This window comes from Paralichthys olivaceus, chromosome 2 (assembly GCF_024713975.1).
Source record: "Paralichthys olivaceus isolate ysfri-2021 chromosome 2, ASM2471397v2, whole genome shotgun sequence".
In the NCBI taxonomy this organism is placed as follows: Eukaryota; Metazoa; Chordata; class Actinopteri; order Pleuronectiformes; family Paralichthyidae; genus Paralichthys; species Paralichthys olivaceus.
This window is the reverse complement of record NC_091094.1, coordinates 215,695-238,235: the sequence shown is the minus strand read 5'-3', so window position 1 is coordinate 238,235 and position 22,541 is coordinate 215,695. Positions and strand designations below refer to the sequence as shown.

Here is a 22,541-nt window from a genome sequence, read left to right as displayed (position 1 = left end):
ACAACAAAAACAACAACAACAACAAGAACAACAACAGCAACAAGAACAACAACAACAAGAACTAGAACAACAAGAACAACAAAAACAACAACAATAACAAGAACAACAGCAACAAGAACAATAACAAGAATAACGAGAACAGAAGCAACAATAAAAAGAACAACAATAACAACAACAAGAACAAGAACCACAGCAACAATAACAATAACAACAACAACAACAACAGCAGCAAGAACAATAACAAGAATAACAAAAACAAGAACAAGAACAACAGCAACAAGAACAACAACAACCACAGCAACAAGAACAATAACAAGAACAACAAGAACAACAAAAACAACAACAAGAACAACAGCAACAAGAACAATAACAAGAACAACAAAAACAACAACAACAACAAGAACAACAGCAACAAGAACAACAACAACGATAACAACAACAACAACTACAACAAGAACAACAGCAACAAGAACAAGAACAACAAAAACAACAACAACAACAAGAACAACAACAGCAACAAGAACAACAACAACAAGAACTAGAACAACAAGAACAACAAAAACAACAACAATAACAAGAACAACAGCAACAAGAACAATAACAAGAATAACGAGAACAGAAGCAACAATAAAAAGAACAACAATAACAACAACAAGAACAAGAACCACAGCAACAATAACAATAACAACAACAACAACAACAGCAGCAAGAACAATAACAAGAATAACAAAAACAAGAACAAGAACAACAGCAACAAGAACAACAACAACCACAGCAACAAGAACAATAACAAGAACAACAAGAACAACAAAAACAACAACAATAACAAGAATAAGAACAACAATAACAACAAAAACAATAACAACATCAACAGCAACAAAAACAAGAACCACAGCAACAATAACAACAACAACAACAACAAAAGCAAGAACAATAACAAGAATAACAAAAACAACAACAACATCAATAACAAGAACAACAGCAACAACAACAGCTACAACAGCAACATCAATAACAAGAATAAAAGCAACAACAACAGCAACAAGAACAATAACAATAACAAAAACAACAACAAGAACAACAGCAACAACAACAAGAACAACAAGAACAGAAGCAACAACAAAAACAACAACAACAGCAACAAAAACAACAACAATAACAACAACAATAACAACAACAACAACAGCAAGAACAGAAGCAACTACAACAACAACAACCACAGCAAGAACAACAAAAACAACAACAACAAAAACAACAACAACAATAACAACAGCAACAAGAACAATAACAACAATAACAACAACAACAGCAGCAAGAACAGAAGCAACAACAACCACAGCAAGAACAACAAAAACAACAACAGCAACAGCAGCAACAACAAAAACAAAAACAGCAGCAAGAACAATAACAAGAATAACAAAAACAACAGCAACAAGAACAATAACAACAATAACAACAACAACAGCAGCAAGAACAGAAGCAACAACAACCACAGCAAGAACAACAAAAACAACAACAGCTACAACAGCAACAGCAACAACAACAAAAACAGCAGCAAGAACAATAACAAGAATAACAAAAACAACAACAACAACAACAGCAGCAACAACAATAACTACAGCAACAACAGCACGATAACAACAAAAGATACAACAACAGCAGCAACAACAACCACAGCAAGAACAACAGCTACAACAACAATAACAACAACAACAACAACAGCGACAACAACAGCAGCAACTACAATTACAACAACAGCAACAACAACAATAATAAGAAAAACAACATCAATAACAACAACAACAACAACAGCAGCAGCAAGAACAGCAGCAACTACAACAACAACAACAGCTACAACAATAACTAGAGCAACCACAGCACGATAACAACAAAAGCTACAACAACAACCACAGCAAAAACAACAGCTACAACAACAACAACAACAACAACAACAACAACAACAGCTACAAGAACAGCAGCAACTACAATTACAACAACAGCAACAACAACAATAATAAGAACAACAACAACAAAAACAACAACAACAACAACAGCTACAACAACAACAACAACAACAACAGCAGCAGCAGCAGCAGCAACAGCAACAACAACTACCAGTGGAGTCGCCCCCTGCTGGTCACTACACAGAAGGTTTCAGGCTTTACTTTACGTCTGGTTTTAAATCCACGTCACAATCCGTCCTCACTGAATTTGCAGAAACAGTCATGTGATCAAACTGATCACATCTTAGTTACAGGTGTAAGTTCGTTATTTGACCTGATGATGGCGCTAGATTGTTTCTGTTGAACGAAGCTGTCTGAGCTTCACAGGTTTTTACTTTTTAACTTCACTGGAGGAAGGAGGTGGAACTCATCTCCATCCTGACGTGAACACAGCCGAATGAGCTCTGACAGATTATATGTTGCAGAAGAAGAGACGGTCGATGTGGCGTCGTCGTCCTTCACTGAACTTCATCACCAGCTTCAGGCTGTTGAATGTCAGATTCCCAGTCTGGTGCCGCTGCGTAAATGTGAGTTTCCCTCCTCAGGCGGCGTCGTGGTAAACACCGTGACCCGATCAACCTTGAGCAGAGTCTGTGTCCCGGAGGATGTTCCATCATCAACATAGACTCAGCAGGACTGAGGGAGAGCGACAGTAAAGATTCAAATGTTCCTGGATTCTCACGAAGTCTGAAACAAACTAACTCCATGTCCCTCGATGCATTTTGACTTTCCTGAGAGTATTTCATCATTCACGTCTTTCATACAGCGACACGACACGTGACGATATAAACACACGTGTGTTGAACCTGAAGGTTGTTTGATCTTTAATCTGCTGAACTGAGACGCAGTTCATATGTTTGATACTTTTCAAGTTTAAGAACAAACTGTTTGAAATCAGTCTGAGAAAAAGAGGAAGAAAATTACAAATAATAAAACATTTTTTATAAAGATGTGTTTTTAGAAGTAAATAAAACAGGAAACTGATTCTGCAACTTTCATATTGCAGAATAACAAGAACAATAATAATTATGATTGTGTTGTCATGGTAACTGCAGCTCCTTCAAATATTTGAATCGACTTTTCGCTGATTGGACATTGAGTCATCGTCTTCAGATTCAAACCCCCCACTCTTTATATTTATGAACTGGTTAGTGACTGTGTTACTGTTTGAGACTAATGAAAATATAAAAAGATAAAGTCAAACTGGCTCCATCTTCCTGCAAACACAACTCTGTATGTACTTCTATTTTAAACACGTAACACTAAAGTATTTGTACTTTCATTGTGACTCCATCATGTTTCTTTACAGCCTTAAGTTTTGAACTTTACTTTTACACATATGTCCGTGCACACGCTCTGATCATGTGAATTCTTCACCTCGATGACGAGCTCCGTCTTCTCTCGTGAACCGTGTCTCCCTGTAGCAGATGTTTGAGATAATCCAGCTGATTATATTAGATTTGCTGCGTTCAGGATCCTTCCTCATGAGATTCAATCAAACAGCCTCATCTTCTGAAATCACTCATCCACTTCACATTTTTGCATTTTTTATTCCAACACAAAAGAAACCATGTCAAATCTGGATTCGAGCAAAGAAACTGGGAAAAAGAAAACGGAGACGAGACGTTTTTTTCAGGCAAATGATGATTTCGTACAAAAGAGACACTGATGGTTGGAACGAGGGAGGAAATAAATAAAATGATTCTCGAGGCCATTCAAGCTTCGATGAGTAAGACACAAATACACAAATACCACAAATAATAAAACAGCTTTTTCCGCAGAGGATTTACATATAAAAAATAACCAAACCTTTTTATTTCATGTGGATACATTCGGACGACACCACAGAAGAGAGGCCAAATGGAAATCTCAGAAGCAGCAAGGGCAACATGAAGATACCGAGTACAAACAGTAGAAAACATACATGCTTCTTTTTTTACAAGTATTTTCTTTTTAAATATATATTCTTCTTCTTTTTCTCCATTTCCTGTAGTTTCCAGGAAAATACAAAACAAATCAAAGCCATATTCTGCCGAGAGAAGAGGAAGAAAATGTGAAATAAACACTGTCGCTGGAATCGAGTCAAAGCGACAGTTTCTTAAACTTTTTTCTGATTCTGTTTCAACATCAAACATCAGGCATGCAACAACCTCCACATCACTTCCTGTTGTGTCTGTGACATCAGTGACGTCAACAACGAGCATCATCTTCATCATCTTCATCAGGCACATACACAACACTGCAGGAGTCGACATCTGTGTGTGTGTGTGTGTGTGTGTGTGTGGAGAAGGAACACACGTGGGGACCACAGACATTTGAACGAAAGGATTTTAAAACACAAACACTGATTTTTTTTAATTTTTATTCATGTTCACGTGAAGAATCTGTTTGTTTTTTTCACGTCATGTGACTGAGATGAAGATTTCTGACCATTCAAGTCTCTGATGTTTCGTGTGTATGTGTGTATATATATATATATATGAAGAATCTGTTTGTTTATACACATACACACGTATATATATATATATATATATATATATATATACATATATCGAGCATCGTCCATTCAACATAATACTTTTTAACAACATGTGAGTAAAAGTCAATCGCAAGCAGGATGGACCAATCAGGAGGTCTTTCTATATTTTCTTTGATTGAATATCATATCATATCATATCATATCATATCATATCATATCATATCATATCATATCATATCACATATAAGCGATTAAGAATCTGTGTTTTCATGTTTTTGTCACATGACGTGTACGTGATTAAAATCAGATTCCAACAGGTGAACAAAGCCCTCGATATCTCAGAATATGGCTTTAATGAAATAAGTCAAACTAAATGTGCATTCAAGAAGAAAGAAACTCGATCGATTCATCTTCAACATCATAAAAAAACGAAACCAACTCAAATCAACAACTGAAGTCAGACGACATAGAAAACAAAAAGAACGCACACGGGTCGACGGGGGGGGGGTAGGAAAACTTGCAGTTTGGAAGTACGTCAGGAAACGAGAGGAGGCGGGCTCTGGACGAAGGTCACGTCAGGTCACGTCAGGTCACGTCAGGACGCACAGACGATTCTGAGCCATGTGAGCGATGCTGTGATGAGACGAGTCCGCCGCCGGTTGTTCTCAGTCGCAACAAAACAGAAAGATTCTGTTTGATTTTATGCTTTCTCAAATATTTCCCACCATCTCATCTTCCTCTTCTTAAAAACTCCTCCTCCTCCCTCACTGCTTTTATGATCAAGTCAACGTCTGTGTCCCACAATGCTTTGCTCCAGCGTCTGAGCATCTGTGGTGAAACACGAGACAGAAAAAGAAAATAACTGACAAGATCCTTTGCTTCAACAGACGCCTCCTCCTGTCGCTCAGTTCGTGGTTGTGATGGAGGAACGTCGTCAGATCACGAGGTCGTTAGGCTTCGTCTTCGCTGCTCGACCTGAACAGAACAAACACCGTCAGCGTCACAGAAGAAGAAGACAGTTTATCCATGAGGTTTGAATGAGGACGGAGAAGCAGTACAGGATGTGATGTCATGCAGGTCATGTGACGTCATGCAGGTCATGTGACGTCATGCAGGTCATGTGACGTCATGCAGGTCATGTGACGTCATAATGAGGAGGAAACAGAAAGAAATCCTGAGATATGTTGGAAAATACATTTTTAAATACTTTGATTTTATTCCCAGAATCAGCTTCATATTTTCAAGAAAACCGCTCCGACCGAACCGCAGAGGAACTGAGTAACCTCCCCGGTCCCGGACCCTGACCCAAGCCCGTCCCTGTCCCTGTCCCCACCCTTGTCCCCGCCCCTGAGCCCGTCCCTGTCCCCCTATAAAATTGGAATTTAATCATCGGACATGAAAAACTGTGTGAACGAAGATGAAAGAAGATTAGATTAGAAGATAGAAGCGTTGTCATCTCTTGTATATATAAAACAACGATATTCAAAATGACTGTCGTCAGTTTTAAGATTTAAGTTCCAACATCTTAAAATAACTGAGATTAAAACCAATAATTTCAGGTGAATTCATTTAGTCGTCTGCAGCTTTAAAAAGAACTGTGAGTTCCAGATGTGGAGGAGTCAGATCATCCGTTATGTTTCCAGCATATTATCTGGTCTGACTGTAGCGCCCTCTGTAGGAGCGCCACAGTGGAACAGCTTGCTCTCTCTCACACAGCTCCTCCTCCTCATGTAAAAGTTATGAGCCTTTTGAAAGATGGTGATAAAGAGCAGCGGAGGAATATTTTATATATTTACTATATTTAATACCCCCCCCCGTCAGAACGAGGATTGAAGGTCGGACTCGCGACGACGAAGCAGAAGAAGATTAATGTTTCTTACCTCAGATTAATATGAGATTAGCCTGTCGGAGAAAAACATGATTGAGTGAATCATAAACGTCTTATTTCTACTTTCACGTAGAATCTGTTTCCTTTTGAACGCTTTATAAAATCCTGTCATGGAAACTCAGCACGCAGGGAAGTTCAGATAAACGAGAGTTCACCCAAAAATTAAAATTCACTCATCATGTATGTCGATGGAGGGTTTGAGTGTGATCAAAGAGGTGTGATCAAAGAGGTGTGATCAAAGAGTCTGGATTGAATCCAACACAACTGAAGTAACTGGAGACGATTCTTCAGACGAAATAAAACACGCCTCCATCCTGCTCCTGTGATGTCATCACGTGTCCACAAGCCCGACAATCAAATTCGACTGGAAACGAACGTCACTAAATTCTCGAACGTGAACGTGCCTCCAGAGTCTTTGTGTGTTTGACGTCTGTCGGAACAGTCACTTCAGGAGTTTAAAGAAAAGTCACATTCTAAAGAGCAACGTAATAAATAGATTAAACACAAACATACATATTTGTTATAAACAGTTCAAGTAATGAAACATGGAAAGTTGTTTTTTTAAAGGAAACGTTCAAATCTTTCCTCCTCTCATGTGTGTTCGATAGATGAAGCCACAGCAGGTGGTTAGCTTAGCTTAGCATTAAAACAGCTAGCCTCTCATCGTCAATAGACATGATATAATAAAATGTTATTAATTATGACTCTCACAGTCATTCACACTGCACTTAGCATAGTGCTAACAGCTCAGCCGGCTAGCTGCAGTGTGAAAAGTGAACCTTTATTAGCCTGGAGCTAACACAGCTGTTAGCATCAGGCAAAATCTCATTTATATTCAACATGTATGGAAACACTCAGAACCTTTTGTCCATACTCTGCGTTCATTTTTTTTGGGGGGGGGGGCAGTGTAGCCAACTGTTCAAGAAAAAAATGATGGATTGGAACTATGGAACTTTTTGTGAAAAACTACGTGCGTCTGTATGATGTCATCATCACGACCTCCTCCACTGTCGCTATGTTTCCATGGAGACCCATAATCTGAATATGGCATCAATCTAATCTGATGATGAGTTGTTATAAAACATTGGAAACATGTTACATGTTACAGAGTCTGATGGTGAGTCGACGTTACGTCCAGCGTTCACCCCAGAAACCTGAACGTTAAATAAACGAAGCTAACGTTTACTTTTCAAAGTGTTTTTTATTTAACAAGAGCTTCAACTCCGTTACTTTTAATCTTGAACTCAGGTCATGTGACGTCATCATGTAATGAAAGGTTCAGATTAATGTCTTGTTCTGGTTAAATGTTGTTACCATGGAAACAAATGTCTCCATAGGACAGATTGTATTTACTACAATGATTAGTAATTGTATTACTTATTATTACTAATTACGCTTGATCTCTACTTACTGTTGGCGTCCACGTTCTCACACAGCTCCGTCTTGGCCTCACCGTTGGGCCGGTCGCTCGCCTTATGGGAGAGTCGGGACGACATGGTGGCGACCGTGACGACGGCTTTAAACGAGCGCTTCCTCTTCTGCACGTTGAGCTCTGGGTGGAAGATGATGACGTAGACTTTGGGCACGTAGAGCATCCCGAGGGCCACGGACGCACTGAGGTTCATGGAGATGGTCAGCGTGGTTGTCTGGATGTAGAGCTGCAGCGTGAAGAGGACAAGACTGTCACCGGCCATTAGTCAACACAGGGTGGGAGGAAAGAGGGAGGAGAGATGGAGAGCTCCGCCCACTCCACAATCCCATGTTCTCAGTGGATCGTTCCAGTCTCTGAGGAGGACCAGGGTCTTCAGAGACCCACAAGATCCTCTGAGGAGTTTCTGAAAGATCTAGATTCTCCTCAGAGGATGAACCTTTGTCAGCTGCTGGAGCTTCAACAGAACCAACCTGACCCGTAGGAGCAAAGTACTCACAGTACCACAGACTGTCTACATGTACTTCACTTACTGATACTGATGTACTGGGAGTGTTAGCGGAGGAGAACCACACATACTTTAGTACTTTGATCCTTTAAGTAGCTTCATCCTGTGAAATAAAGAGACAGTGTCTGTCCTCAGAGACAGAGTGTGTCCTCAGAGACAGAGTGTGTCCTTAGAGACAGAGTGTGTCCTCAGAGACAGAGTGTGTCCTTAGAGACAGAGTGTGTCCTTAGAGACAGAGTGTGTCCTCAGAGACAGAGTGTGTCCTTAGAGACAGAGTGTCCTTAGAGACAGAGTGTGTCCTAAGAGACAGAGTGTATCCTCAGAGACAGTGTCTGTCCTCAGAGACAGAGTGTGTCCTTAGAGACAGAGTGTGTCCTTAGAGACAGAGTGTGTCCTCAGAGACAGAGTGTGTCCTTAGAGACAGAGTGTCCTAGAGACAGAGTGTGTCCTAAGAGACAGAGTGTATCCTCAGAGACAGTGTCTGTCCTCAGAGACAGAGTGTGTCCTCAGAGACAGAGTGTGTCCTTAGAGACAGAGTGTGTCCTAAGAGACAGAGTGTATCCTCAGAGACAGTGTCTGTCCTCAGAGACAGAGTCTGTCCTCAGAGACAGAGTCTGTCCTTAGAGACAGAGTGTGTCCTCAGAGACAGAGTGTGTCCTTAGAGACAGAGTGTCCTTAGAGACAGAGTGTGTCCTTAGAGACAGAGTGTATCCTCAGAGACAGTGTCTGTCCTCAGAGACAGAGTGTGTCCTCAGAGACAGAGTGTATCCTCAGAGACAGTGTCTGTCCTCAGAGACCGTGTCTGTCCTCAGAGACAGAGTGTGTCCTCAGAGACAGAGTGTGTCCTCAGAGACAGAGTGTGTCCTCAGAGACAGAGTCTGTCCTTAGAGACAGAGTGTATCCTCAGAGACAGAGTCTGTCCTTAGAGACAGAGTGTATCCTAAGAGACAGAGTGTGTCCTTAGAGACAGAGTGTATCCTCAGAGACAGTGTCTGTCCTCAGAGACAGAGTGTATCCTCAGAGACAGAGTGTGTCCTTAGAGACAGAGTGTCCTTAGAGACAGAGTGTATCCTCAGAGACAGAGTGTGTCCTTAGAGACAGCGTGTATCCTCAGAGACAGAGTGTATCCTCAGAGACAGAGTGTGTCCTTAGAGACAGTGTGTCCTTAGAGACAGAGTGTATCCTCAGAGACAGAGTGTGTCCTTAGAGACAGTGTGTATCCTCAGAGACAGAGTGTGTCCTTAGAGACAGTGTCTGTCCTCAGAGACAGAGTGTGTCCTCAGAGACAGAGTGTATCCTCAGAGACAGAGTGTGTCCTTAGAGACAGAGTGTATCCTCAGAGACAGAGTGTGTCCTTAGAGACAGAGTGTATCCTCAGAGACAGAGTGTGTCCTTAGAGACAGTGTGTATCCTCAGAGACAGAGTGTGTCCTTAGAGACAGTGTGTATCCTCAGAGACAGAGTGTGTCCTTAGAGACAGTGTCTGTCCTCAGAGACAGAGTGTATCCTCAGAGACAGAGTGTATCCTCAGAGACAGAGTGTGTCCTTAGAGACAGTGTGTATCCTCAGAGACAGAGTGTGTCCTTAGAGACAGTGTCTGTCCTCAGAGACAGAGTGTATCCTCAGAGACAGAGTGTGTCCTTAGAGACAGTGTATCCTCAGAGACAGAGTGTGTCCTTAGAGACAGTGTCCGTCCTCAGAGTCAGTCTGTGTCCTCAGAGACAGAGTGTGTCCTCAGAGACAGAGTGTGTCCTTAGAGACAGAGTGTATCCTCAGAGACAGAGTGTGTCCTTAGAGACAGTGTATCCTCAGAGACAGAGTCTGTCCTTAGAGACAGAGTGTATCCTCAGAGACAGAGTGTGTCCTTAGAGACAGAGTGTATCCTCAGAGACAGAGTGTCCTTAGAGACAGTGTGTATCCTCAGAGACAGAGTACGTCCTTAGAGACAGTGTCCGTCCTCAGAGTCAGTCTGTGTCCTCAGAGACAGAGTACGTCCTTAGAGACAGTGTGTATCCTCAGAGACAGAGTGTGTCCTTAGAGACAGTGTCCGTCCTCAGAGTCAGTCTGTGTCCTCAGAGACAGAGTATGTCAGCACGTCTTGTTAGTAAACAACAGATTCAGATCTCGTGGCCCTGAGTTATTTATTTATTTCTATTATTTATTTATTTCTATTATTTATTTATTTCTATTATTTATCTATTTCTGTTAATGATCTATTTATATTTATGATCTATTTATATTTTTTATCTATTTTCTATTAATGAACTATTTCTATTAATGATCTATTTTCTATTTCTATTAATTATCTATTTCTATTTCTATTATTTATCTATTTCTATTTCTATTATTTATCTATTTCTATTTCTATTATTTATCTATTTCTATTTCTATTATTTATCTATTTCTATTATTGATCTATTTTCTATTAATGATCTATTTATATTTTTTATCTATTTTCTATTAATGATCTTTTTCTATTAATTATCTATTTCTATTATTTATTTATTTCTATTATTTATCTATTTCTATTAATTATCTATTTCTATTACTCATTCATTCATACAACTACACTTACTACACATATATTATTTAATTTAATACTTAATTTAATATCCCGCACTCCTTCACCCTGTAAACTGCTGCTAGCCCTTCATTTAAATTCAAATTTAAACTGTTGTACTATGTTATATGTTAAAAGTTATATGTTACTATGTTGTATGTTATATGTTAAATGTTATGTTAAATGTTATTTACTAGGTTAATGTTAAATGTTATGTTAAATGTTACTAGGTTAATGTTAAATGTTACTAGGTTAATGTTAAATGTTATGTTAAATGTTATATGTCACTAGGTTATATGTTAAATGTTATGTTAAATGTTATATGTTACTATGTTATATGTCATATGTTATTATATATATATATATTTTTTATTTTATTTTATCTTGTATTTCCCGTCTACTGCGTAGATGTTGCCTGCCAGGTCACAAGAATTTCACTGCTCTGATGACGCTAAGTTATTTGGTGCATGTGACAATAAACTTTGATTTGATTTGATTTGATTTATCTATTTCTATTATTTATCTATTTCCATTATTTATCTATTTCTATTTCTATTATTTATCTATTTCTATTCATGATCTATTTCTATTATTTATCTATTTCTATTATTTATCTATTTCTATTTCTATTATTTATCTATTTCTATTCATGATCTATTTCTATTATTTATCTATTTCTATTATTTATCTATTTCTATTCATGATCTATTTCTATTATTTATCTATTTCTATTATTTATCTATTTCTATTATTTATCTATTTCTATTTCTATTATTTATCTATTTCTATTCATGATCTATTTCTATTAATGATCTATTTCTATTTTTTATCTATTTCTATTATTTCTTTCTATTATTTTTCTATGTGTTGATTTCTCGTCAGTAAAACTTCCATCAGCTGTTTGATGTGATTTCAAACTGTTCGTCTGATTCAAAGCTTCTCGTCTTTTCTTCTCGTGTGTTTGAAGAGTTTCAAACCGTCCCTGTGGGCGTCGGGACGTGGGTGTAAATAAAGTCCATTAATTAGACGTCCCTGGGTTCCCCGAGCGGGGGGGGGGGGGGGGGCTCAGTATGACTCTGCTCTGTTGACACAAACCACAGAGAGTGGGAGGAGAAGATGCCGGCGGTTAGTCAGATGCATGCTGGGAAGGTGTGCAGGAGTTGTTGTTTACCATCACTGGGAAACAACTTGAGTCTGGATGAAGACGAGTGTTTTGATGAAGAGCAGCAAAGCGTTCCGTTTGTTCAGTGATGTCACAGGAAACTGTCAGAGCAACGTGCATCTAAAAACACTATCTGTTTCCAGACATGAACTGAAGTCAGGACATGTTACAGACGTGTTCCTGACGTGTTCCTCACATGTTCTGTATGTGAGAACACATGTCTGAGTCAGTGTCTCTGGACATGTTCTGGATCTTCTCCTGCAGCCTCTAGTAAAACATCTGTATGTCAGAGTGAGTCCATGAGAGAAAACATCTGGAACCTTCTCAATGAGTGGGCGTGTCTCTGAAGAACACAAATGTCTCAGGATGAAGAAGAGGAGCCGTACACGTAGAAGACGAAGACGTCCACTTGGAAAGACGAGGAGGTTCCAGATGTTTTGGTGATGAGGGCCGACGCCGTGTGGACGAGCTGTAAACAACAACACTGATCTTTACACAGTTTAGACGCCATGTCCCGCCTCCTGCTGCTCTACAGGCTCCACCCCTCACCTGAACGTCCCCACATGTTCCTGTTGTTGTGAACGAGTCTTCGCAGGACAAACACTGACTCTATGTACCAGTGACCTAGAGGACCTGGGGATCGAACCACCGACCTTCTATCCGCTCTCTCCTGAGCCACAGCTGACAACAGAGTATTTTCACAGCATCAGTGTTTTTATTTAAGTTAAAGAGAAAATCCAAGATCTGCTCAGAAGGAGAAAATGTTTCTGCTCGGGAGGAAACAGATGTGCATCAAGGAAACAGCTGTGGTCGAGCGACAGTGTCATCTCATGTGTGATGGAGAAAAGAGAGAGAGGACAAAGAGAAAATGTCCGACAGCAACATCCAACATCTGGATTTAATTCTTTTATTTTCTATCTATATTCTGTTGATCGTCTCAGAAACTCTTCCACTGACCTGCAGGGGGCAGTGACGCACCAACAAAGGCAGAGAGGACGAGCTAGAAGGAGGAGGAGCCTGCAGGTAAACATGGACGTAAAGGGGAATAAATATTATTGAGTATTAATAATTAATGTGAGTACTCATCCTCACACACACACACACACACACACACACACACACACACCTGAGTTAACACTGTCTTCACGTCAGAACCAGAATCTGAGTCAGAGTCTCAGTCGTGACTTCCAAACTCAGACTCGTCCTGGTGTCACATGACTCTGTTGTCACGACAGTTTTCACACATGAGATCCAGGTAGAATCCAGAGTCTCGTCTCCAGAGTCTCGTCTCCAGAGTCTCGTCTCCAGAGTCTCGTCTCCAGAGTCTCGTCTCCAGAGACTTGTCTCCAGAGTCTCGTCTCCAGAGTCTCGTCTCCAGAGTCTCGTCTCCAGAGTTCATGTTTCACAGCTGAACAACTCAGCAGCAGGTTTCTGCTCAGACTCGTTCAGCATCAGATCCTCCTCGTTCTTCAGGTGAGAGGTGGAGCAGACAGACAGGAAGTGATCATGTGATCATCACCTGACACCGTCGTCAGCTCTCATCACCACAAACTGTCTTCACGTCTTCGTCTGTCTTCTACGTGTGTGTCAGCACTTTGTCTCCAGAGACATTTGTTTGTGTTTCTTCATGTTTGTGTCACGTGTTAGAAGCTCATCACCCCCCCACTCCCTCAGAGGATCAGTGGAGGACGCTCTGCTGTGTCCTCACTTCTCCTGGACTTAGACTTTATACAGGAGTGAAGGAGGAGACAGACAAACTGAGTCTCACTGTCCTCCAGAGAAGATCCAGAGACGTGAGGAGTTCAGTCTGAAGACGCTCTGTGCAGACCTCAGTCATTTTTAAATTGAATCATTTGAGGCGAGGAAGATGATCAAATACTTCATCGGCTCATGTGAATATTTGTGTTTTGTGTAAATGGTAACCATGGCGTCCGAGTTTTACAGGAACATAATGAGGATTCTCTCATCAGCCTCCTGTGGCGTCCACGCTGCTCTGAACACGGAGACGCCTGCAGACATCATTAGAAAAGTGGAGCTGCAGTCTTCGCATGAACGCAGCCGTGGTTCTTTCATTTTAATATGCGAGTGCTGCAGGTCGACTGTGAGACTACATGAAGAACCTGTGTTCACTGACCTGAACACACGGAGTCCGGCAGCAGCTCAGACTCATGTTCATGTGTCGGTCAATGTGATTATTATTCACATGGAAACAACACAGAGCGAGAAAAGAGCTGATGAAAGAAATCATCATTAAAAACATTATTCCTCTGCTGTGGTGAGAATAAGTACTGCACGACTGAATATTTATCATGCATCATCCCTCCATCATCTATCATCCATCATCCCTCCATCATCCATCATCTATCATCCATCCATCATCCCTCCATCATCCATCATCTATCATCTATCTTCTATCATCCATCATCATCCATCATCCCTCCATCATCCATCATCTATCATCTATCTTCTATCATCCATCCATCATCCCTCCATCATCCATCATCTATCATCCATCATCTATCATCTATCTTCTATCATCCATCATCATCCATCATCCCTCCATCATCCATCATCCATCATCCATCATCTATCATCTATCTTCTATCATCCATCATCCCTCCATCATCCATCATCCATCATCCATCATCTATCATCTATCTTCTATCATCCATCATCATCCATCATCCCTCCATCCTCCATCATCTATCATCTATCTTCTATCATCCATCATCATCCATCATCCATCATCATCCATCATCCCTCCATCATCCATCATCTATCATCTATCTTCTATCTTCTATCATCCATCATCCCTCCATCATCCATCATCTATCATCTATCTTCTATCATCCATCATCCCTCCATCATCCATCATCTATCATCTATCATCTATCTTCTATCATCCATCATCCCTCCATCATCCATCATCTATCATCTATCTTCTATCATCCATCATCATCCATCATCCCTCCATCATCCATCATCTATCATCTATCTTCTATCATCCATCATCATCCATCATCCCTCCATCCTCCATCATCTATCATCTATCTTCTATCATCCATCATCCCTCCATCATCCATCATCATCCATCATCCATCATCATCCATCATCCCTCCATCATCCATCATCTATCATCTATCTTCTATCATCCATCATCATCCATCATCCCTCCATCATCATCCATCATCCCTCCATCCTCCATCATCTATCATCTATCTTCTATCATCCATCATCCCTCCATCATCCATCATCATCCATCATCCATCATCATCCATCATCCCTCCATCCTCCATCATCCATCCTCCATCATCTCTCCTCCATCATCCATCCATCATCCCTCCATCATCCATCCATCATCCCTCCATCCTCCATCATCTCTCCTCCATCCTCCACCATCCATCATCCCTCCATCATCCATCCTCCATCCCTCAGGTCTTACCTTCTCTGCAGACTGTGCTGTTCCAAAGAAGATGGGTATAAAAGCCAACCATACGATGCAGGTGGTGTACATAGTGAAGCCGATGGGCTTGGCCTCATTAAAGTTCTCGGGGACCCCGCGGGTCTTTATGGCGTAAACAGTACACGTCACCATCAGTAAGATACTGTAACCCAACGAGCAGATGATCTGCAGATCTGTGATGTCACACTTCAGCACGCCTCGAGCCAGATCTGGGTTGATGGTCTTCTGCTCTTCGTAGTCTATGATGATGTTGGGCGGATCCACCCCGAACCAGATCAACACGCCCAGCAGCTGCACGGAGATGAGACTGGAGGTGATCGCCAGCTGTGAGGTGGGGCTGATCAGCCTGGGTGCCGTCACCGACTTCTTCCCCTGTTCGAAGATTCGGTAGATGCGGTTAGTTTTGGTGAGGAGGGCGGCGTAGCTGATGCACATCCCCAGACCCAGAAAGATCCTTCTGAACGAGCACACGCCAACATCTGGCTTGGCGATCATGAGGAATGTGATGATGTAACACAGAAATATCCCGGTGAGGAGAACGTAACTCAGCTCCCGGCCCGATGCGCGGACTATCGGCGTGTCGTTGTACCGTATGAACGTAGCCATGACGAATAATGTAGCAATGATGCCGAGCATCGCCAGGAAAACTGGAATCACCGCCCAGGGCGAGTGCCACTCCAGCTTGATGATGGGGATGGGCTGGCAGGACGTGCGGTTGGCGTTGGGCCTCGTGTTGTAGGAGCAGAGTTTACAGGTGAACTCGTTGTACTGGTATTGGTAACCGTCGCAGGGCTCGCAGTGCCAGCAGCACGCCATGCCCTTCACCACCTTCTTCCTCTCGCCGGTTTTACAGGGCAGGCTGCAGACGGAGCTGGGGACGTCCTGCTCACCCAGAGGCCACTGCATGTCCTCGATCTGCAGAGACAACATGGACACAAACCAAGGTTCATTTATACGACAACCTGGGAATTAAAAAGTCTGGAGTTACCACATGTAACAAAGATCACATGTAAACGACGCAGAGAAAGAACAAAGACAGTGAAAGCTACATTAACACATTTACACCTGATGCAACATACGTGTGTTTACCTTTACATCTTTATTTAGTGTGTAGTTGTGTATATACATATAAACTACATATGTGGTTTAAAGCAGAAAGATTCGACTTTAGTGATTCAAGAACATGTTGTAGAAACATCTGGAACAGTGCAGCTGGAGAGATTACAGATGACATAGAGTTAAAGTATTTGAAGTATATTGAACTGTTCTGATTAGTCTGAGTATTTAAACATGATATGAATTTGTAAAGTGTGTGAGCCAACAGTTCCTCGTCCCGAAGCTCAGAGCTCGGAGCGCAGCCGCAGCCAAAGAGCCAGTTGTGCATTGATGCTGATTATTTTGACAGATAGCTGGTTTGTGTTTGAAGGATTTTAAAGGACCTGGAGGGATTTCAAAATGCTGCTGTGACCCAGAGGACGTCCTGAAACACAGTATCTACAAAGACCTGCATCGGTCTGTGGCTGCAGGAGCTTGAGGCTGCGCTCCAGAGAAAAGTCACAGATTGATCAGGATGTTATCGCCACTCTCTCCCCGGCTCCACGCAGGCCACCACCAAGCCAAGAAGATAACCTGCGATCTCTGAGGATAAAGGGCTGCACACAGTGAACAGCCTGACTCAGCCCAACGCTCCAGAATTCAGAACCTCAACAAAAACATTAACTCTGCACAGTCGACTGATCTTCCTCCGACAGGCCGGACGCCAACTCTGAAGAAGAGGAGAAGCATTTCCCCGCCCACTCTTTCAATTCAATTCAATTCAATTTTATTTATATAGCACCAATTCATAATTTACATTATCTCAAGGCACTTTACATTTAAAGGTCAAGACCTTAAAACAATATTAACATAGAGAAACCCAACAGTTCCCACAATGAGCAAGCACAGGCGACTGTGGAGGAAAAACTCCCTCATTAACAGGGAGACACCTCTGGCAGAACCAGGCTCAGTGTGGGCGGTCATCTGCCTCGACCGGTTGGGGTGAGGAAAGAAAAGTAAGGGGGGAGGAAAGGAGAGATGGGTGGAAAGTGGGGGAGAGAAGAGAGAGATGAGATGGAGAGAGAGAGACCGGGAACAATTGGGCACCATCAGTATCAGGGCTGACTATATCTTTCCTCTACTTCATTTCTTTTCTCGTCATATTCATCAGCCTCTGCTTCCACACATCCATCATCACTCGCTCTTTCTGTCCACTTCACACTGAGCCCAGCTAAACGCAGACATGAAGGATGACACAGATTCTAACCAGCATGCATTGTGTTAGGACCAGCATGCATCACTTTAGGGCGGCGCTGCACAGAGCTGCATCAAGTTGAATGCAACTTATCATTCAGATGGAAACGAAACATCTTCAATAATTCACTCAGGTGTTCGAGGACAGTTCAGAAAACAGGTTCCTCTTAAATCCACATCTTCCTCCTCAGCTGCAGCTGAGATGAGGACGGACGTCACGCAAACAATTCAAGAAGAAAAACTGTTAATGTGTGTTCACATGATAGATATAGATCCAAGTTTAATGGGACCTTTCAGTTCTAATTATCAGGATCTGGGTTAAAATCCAAATGATCTTTTTCCTGTTAAAATATTCAGGAAAGGTTTCAATTGGTTTTTATATAATTACAGATATTAAATATATTAAAACTGATTAAATATCAGTGAAGCATATTTCACCCTGGAGATAAAAAAAGGACAAAGGATGCAGGACGGAGGACGAGCTGGTGTTGTTGACTGTAACTAACGAGTCAGTCCAATCAAGGACGAAACACAAACCTAACGATTTCTGAGGTGACGTCTCGTAGGAACTCACAGAAACTCACATGATCGTGACTTCAGAATAAAAACAAACACGGAGGCGGAGCCTGTTGTTGCAGTTTGTTCTTCTCTTCTGTCGACATATTTAAAAATAATGATATTGATGATATAGAATGTTTGTGTCCATCATCGCCGTCAGATTCGACAACAGAAAGGATGAAGTGAATTAACAGAGATGACAAAGTAAAGAAGAGCAGATTATTTGGAGAGGATGAGCAGCAGAGAGAGGAGGAGGAGAAGCTTCTCTTCCTCCTCATCCCTCTCTCTTTGTCTGTTTGTGTCAGCCTCTCTGTCTTATCTGTCCCGTGCAGACCTTTGCTCCTCCTCTGCTGCCAGACTGTCAATAAAGTGTCGCACACTGTGATGTGTCTCAGGTGGACTCTTTCAATGTCCTCTGATCCGCCCTCTGCAGAGACACAACACTTCTCTTGTTGTGTCCAGTGTCCTGACACACATTTGTTTTCTCTCATGTTTTCCTCTTTGTGAAACAGGATTTCTGCGTGGTCCCATGTGGGAATAGGTTTCATCTCATTGATAGTTTGGTGTGTGGGGGTTTTTCTCTCAGTTAGCTCCTCCTCCTCCTTCAGGAGCCCCACATGAATACTCACAGGAAACTGTGGCATATACGCTCTGTTGCCACGGTTACCATGCAGGGTTTTCACCTCCGCTGCCTCTGGAGCTGCTTCTTCATTATTTTACAGCTAAAAAAAAGCTTCATGCTTCATTTGTCCAAATTGTTTCTGGTTTTCTCCTCCATCTTCATTCTTCACCAGGAAGTGACATCATCAGCTGATTCACACATCTACTTTAATAACTGATTCTTCTTTTTCACAATTAATCAACGAGTGGTTTGTTTTTAAAATGTCAGCAGGAAACTGGTGGAGAACTTAAACTTAACTTAACTTTAACTTAAACACTGAAACTGTTTAATACATATTCAAATGCTGAAGAGTTTATGGTTAAATGCTAACGGAGCACAAACATGTTCTGTGTGTAACATGTGAATCAAAGCGTGTTCAGCAGCGCCACTAAGCGACTCTGTTAATTATAAAAGCTTCTTTCCGCGGAGTCGTCTCGGTCATTAACTCAGTGACTGTGGACCCTGATTAAATTGATTCATTAAAAGAAAAAGGAAATAAGCAGTGAAAGGCGGCAGATTAAAAAACAGCTCAAGTGACGGGAACCAAATGAGAAACAGAAGGAAAAACCCACTGAACCAACAGCGTCACCATGGCAACAGCATCATCTCCCTTCAACTCGTTTGGACTCGATCATCTGATGAAATGTAATAATAACACGAAGGTCAAGAAACAAACGTTTTCTTATGAAACCAAGTTACATTTCTGAAATGTCACAGTGAACAACCTTTGTCTTCTCTTCAGTTTTCATTGGACAATTAAATCCACCTGTGAATGTGTATTTTTCATAGACTGCAAATAAAGACGAAATAAAGATTATTAGAAAACGAATTCCTCCAGAAATGAAGCTGAAATAACTTGGATACGAACGTGTTCTCTGGAGTCTGAGCAGTATCGATAGGTTGAGTAGCAGTTTCAGGTCAAAGTGCTGGTTGCTATTCATTTCATACTGTTTGATTTGACCTTGGTTTTACTGTTATGTGTTATCGATCTGTGGTTTTATCTTCGTGGCCCTGATGAAAGTGTTTTTCTGTTGGAGGATAGAAGTGTGTGATTTGTTTTTAGTTGTTCACTGTTCCTGCTCATCAGCACCAGCAAGCAGAGCGTTCAGCCTGGTTTTCTGCTGATGTCGTGCTGTTGGCTTCATCCGGCCGTGACCTCCAGTGAGCACTGGGGCAGTTTGAGAGTCAGCAAACAGTGGATTGATCCTTCGTGGTTTAGGGAGTTTCTTCCCCAAGTGAAGGGTTTAACTTTAAGATGCAGCGTGAGATGCAGGAGGTTCATGTGGGCGTTGTGCCAGAGCTGAGCTGTAAGACCTGTAGATCTAATGCTCTGACCCTCAGCTGTGCTCACGAGCTCTGGGTAGAAGCTCTCGTATGAGATCACAAACACAAGTTTTCTCCATCGGGTGTCTGGGCTCAGCCTCAGAGACAGCGTGAGGAGTTCATCTGCAGCAGCTCAGGGAACAACTGCAGCTCCTTCCTGCTGACAGGGGCCAGTTGAGGAGGTTCGAGCTCACATCCAACAGGGAAGAACCAGGAAGAGCTGGAGGGACTACATATCCCATCAGGCCTGGGAACGACTCAAGATTACCCAGGGAGAGCTGAGCAGTGTGGCTGGAGACGTCTGAGGTACCTTCTGCCAGCTGAGCTCAGATTAACACACACAATAGATGATGATGATAAAACTTGGCTTCATGCAGGATTTATATTCATTTATATTAAAGCCTGTTCAATTCAACAAACCAGCACCAAGAAGAGAGTTTAAATTTCAGACTTCTTAACCCTCTGATCATTCTGAAAGGAAGAGATAAAACACACACACACACTCACGTCTTTGTGAACCGAGGATTAAAACTGATTTAAAGCTGAGAGCAAAGTGTCCTCAGTTGTGTTTTATCAGCGATACTTCACAGCAGCTCTTTGATTCCAACTTTATTTAAGTCTTGAATGCTGGCGTCGTTCGTGACCTGCTGTGACTCAGGATTATTCAAAAGGAAATAATGAAAAGGTTGTGTACGTTGTCTGGGAGGCAGCGCCGAGTGTTTTCCCACCACAGGTGAGCAATGGACTTTCTTTGTTCTCTCATTTCAGTGTTGAATAAATCTGAATAAAACACACTTCTCATCTGCCTTCAAAGAAAAGTTACAGTTGTGGGTGAAAAAAACCCCATTTGAATAATTGTATTCCTCTTCAGTCGCATTCCTGAGACACAACGCAAACTCCTGTCAGAGACACAGTGAGACTGCAGAAAGACAAACAATCCTCCATGTGTCTCTGAAACAAATGGTTCCGTCTCTGTTCGTATATCGTCGGAGAGGAAAGAATCTGTGTTTACAGACGCTTTGTTAACTGACTGAGCAGAACGACTCCAGATACATCACACCTCACAACTTAAATCCATCAGATAATGGCGGCAGCAGCTCGATCAGGAACGTTTCCACCTCCTCCTGCTGAGGAGTCGGTTCCAGGCCTGATGGGATATGAAGTCCCTCCAGAGAGTTTTGAGTCCAGACCACCTCAGATGGAAGGAGAATCCAGATCAGACCTTCTGCAGCACCTCCGACCTCCTCATCCCACGTATGCGATGTGGTTCTTTGGTCACTACCCAGAGCTCATGCTCGACTGGGACCGAAAACTTTGCCTCTTCACTGTCGGACAGTTGCTTCTGATGAAGAGAATTTAATGAAGCTGCGTTCAACACAAAGTCTCACATGACACACATAAGACTACAACTCCCATCATCCTTCACTGCGGCACCACACTGTCTTTGGTTATAACAGAGATGCCCCCTGGTGGTAAAGAGTTACACTCTGCAGTCATGACTCTGACCATCTGTCAACCTGGAGTTGAACATGTTCAGTTAGTTTCTATGAAGTGAGACATTTATAAATAAATACAATATGTAAAATGTATATCATCTAAAGCTGAGGCCACAGTAGAACACAGACTCTTCATTCACTCTCCTGCTGATCCTGGACCTGCTGCCGCTCACGAGCTGCTGGTGTCGAACCGTCGCCGTCACATGACCCATCGCTGCTCCTCTCTCCATCTGACTCATCGAGCCGCTGTGAGCGATCGCTCTCTCAGAGATCAAGGTCAAATTTCATTACTCCTAATGAGGCCCGGCAGCCATCAGCATCGGTGTCTCCGGCACATGAAAGACGAGCGGCTGCAGATTTCTGAGACATTACAGATAAGTAGCTGCAGCAGAAGAGAGAAACCATCTTCTCCTTCACTGCCGCTGGCTCACATTCACCTTTCACTGTCCACCTCATTCCTCTGGAGACTTTCACCACTTAGACTTGAAGACTTGAAATATTTGTCATTTCAAAATCTGAACCCTGAGACAGAATAAGGAGACAGTTTCTGCAGAAAGGTCACAGAGATATTATCTTAAAAAAGACGTCAACGCTTTTAAAGGTATTGAAAAATGGGACTGATGTTTTAACTATAAAATGTTTTTTTAAACATGAGATCTACAGTGTGTGTAAATATTTAAATGCTGAATTAAGACTCACACTAATGACGGTGTGAGATATTCA

General features: G+C 41.9%; 1 protein-coding gene across 5 annotated transcripts in view; it reads right to left on the bottom strand.

The window, feature by feature from the left end:
- The window catches only part of grm7 (glutamate metabotropic receptor 7), a 113,872-nt gene that overhangs the window by 6,000 nt on the left and 85,331 nt on the right, over positions 1–22,541 (bottom strand). For 3 of the 5 annotated variants that reach the window (XM_069531077.1, XM_069531092.1, XM_069531102.1), the window contains 3 exons: positions 15,471–16,406; positions 7,782–8,028; positions 4,813–5,457 (listed from right to left, as the gene is read on the bottom strand). In XM_069531077.1, coding sequence (XP_069387178.1) covers positions 5,417–5,457; positions 7,782–8,028; positions 15,471–16,406 — 1,224 coding nt within the window. In that variant the 3' untranslated portion in view covers positions 4,813–5,416. Of the gene's footprint in view, positions 1–4,812; positions 5,458–6,362; positions 6,385–7,781; positions 8,029–15,470; positions 16,407–22,541 lie in introns of those variants that run through there. The other 2 variants (XM_069531086.1, XM_069531078.1) reach the window with 2 other exon arrangements.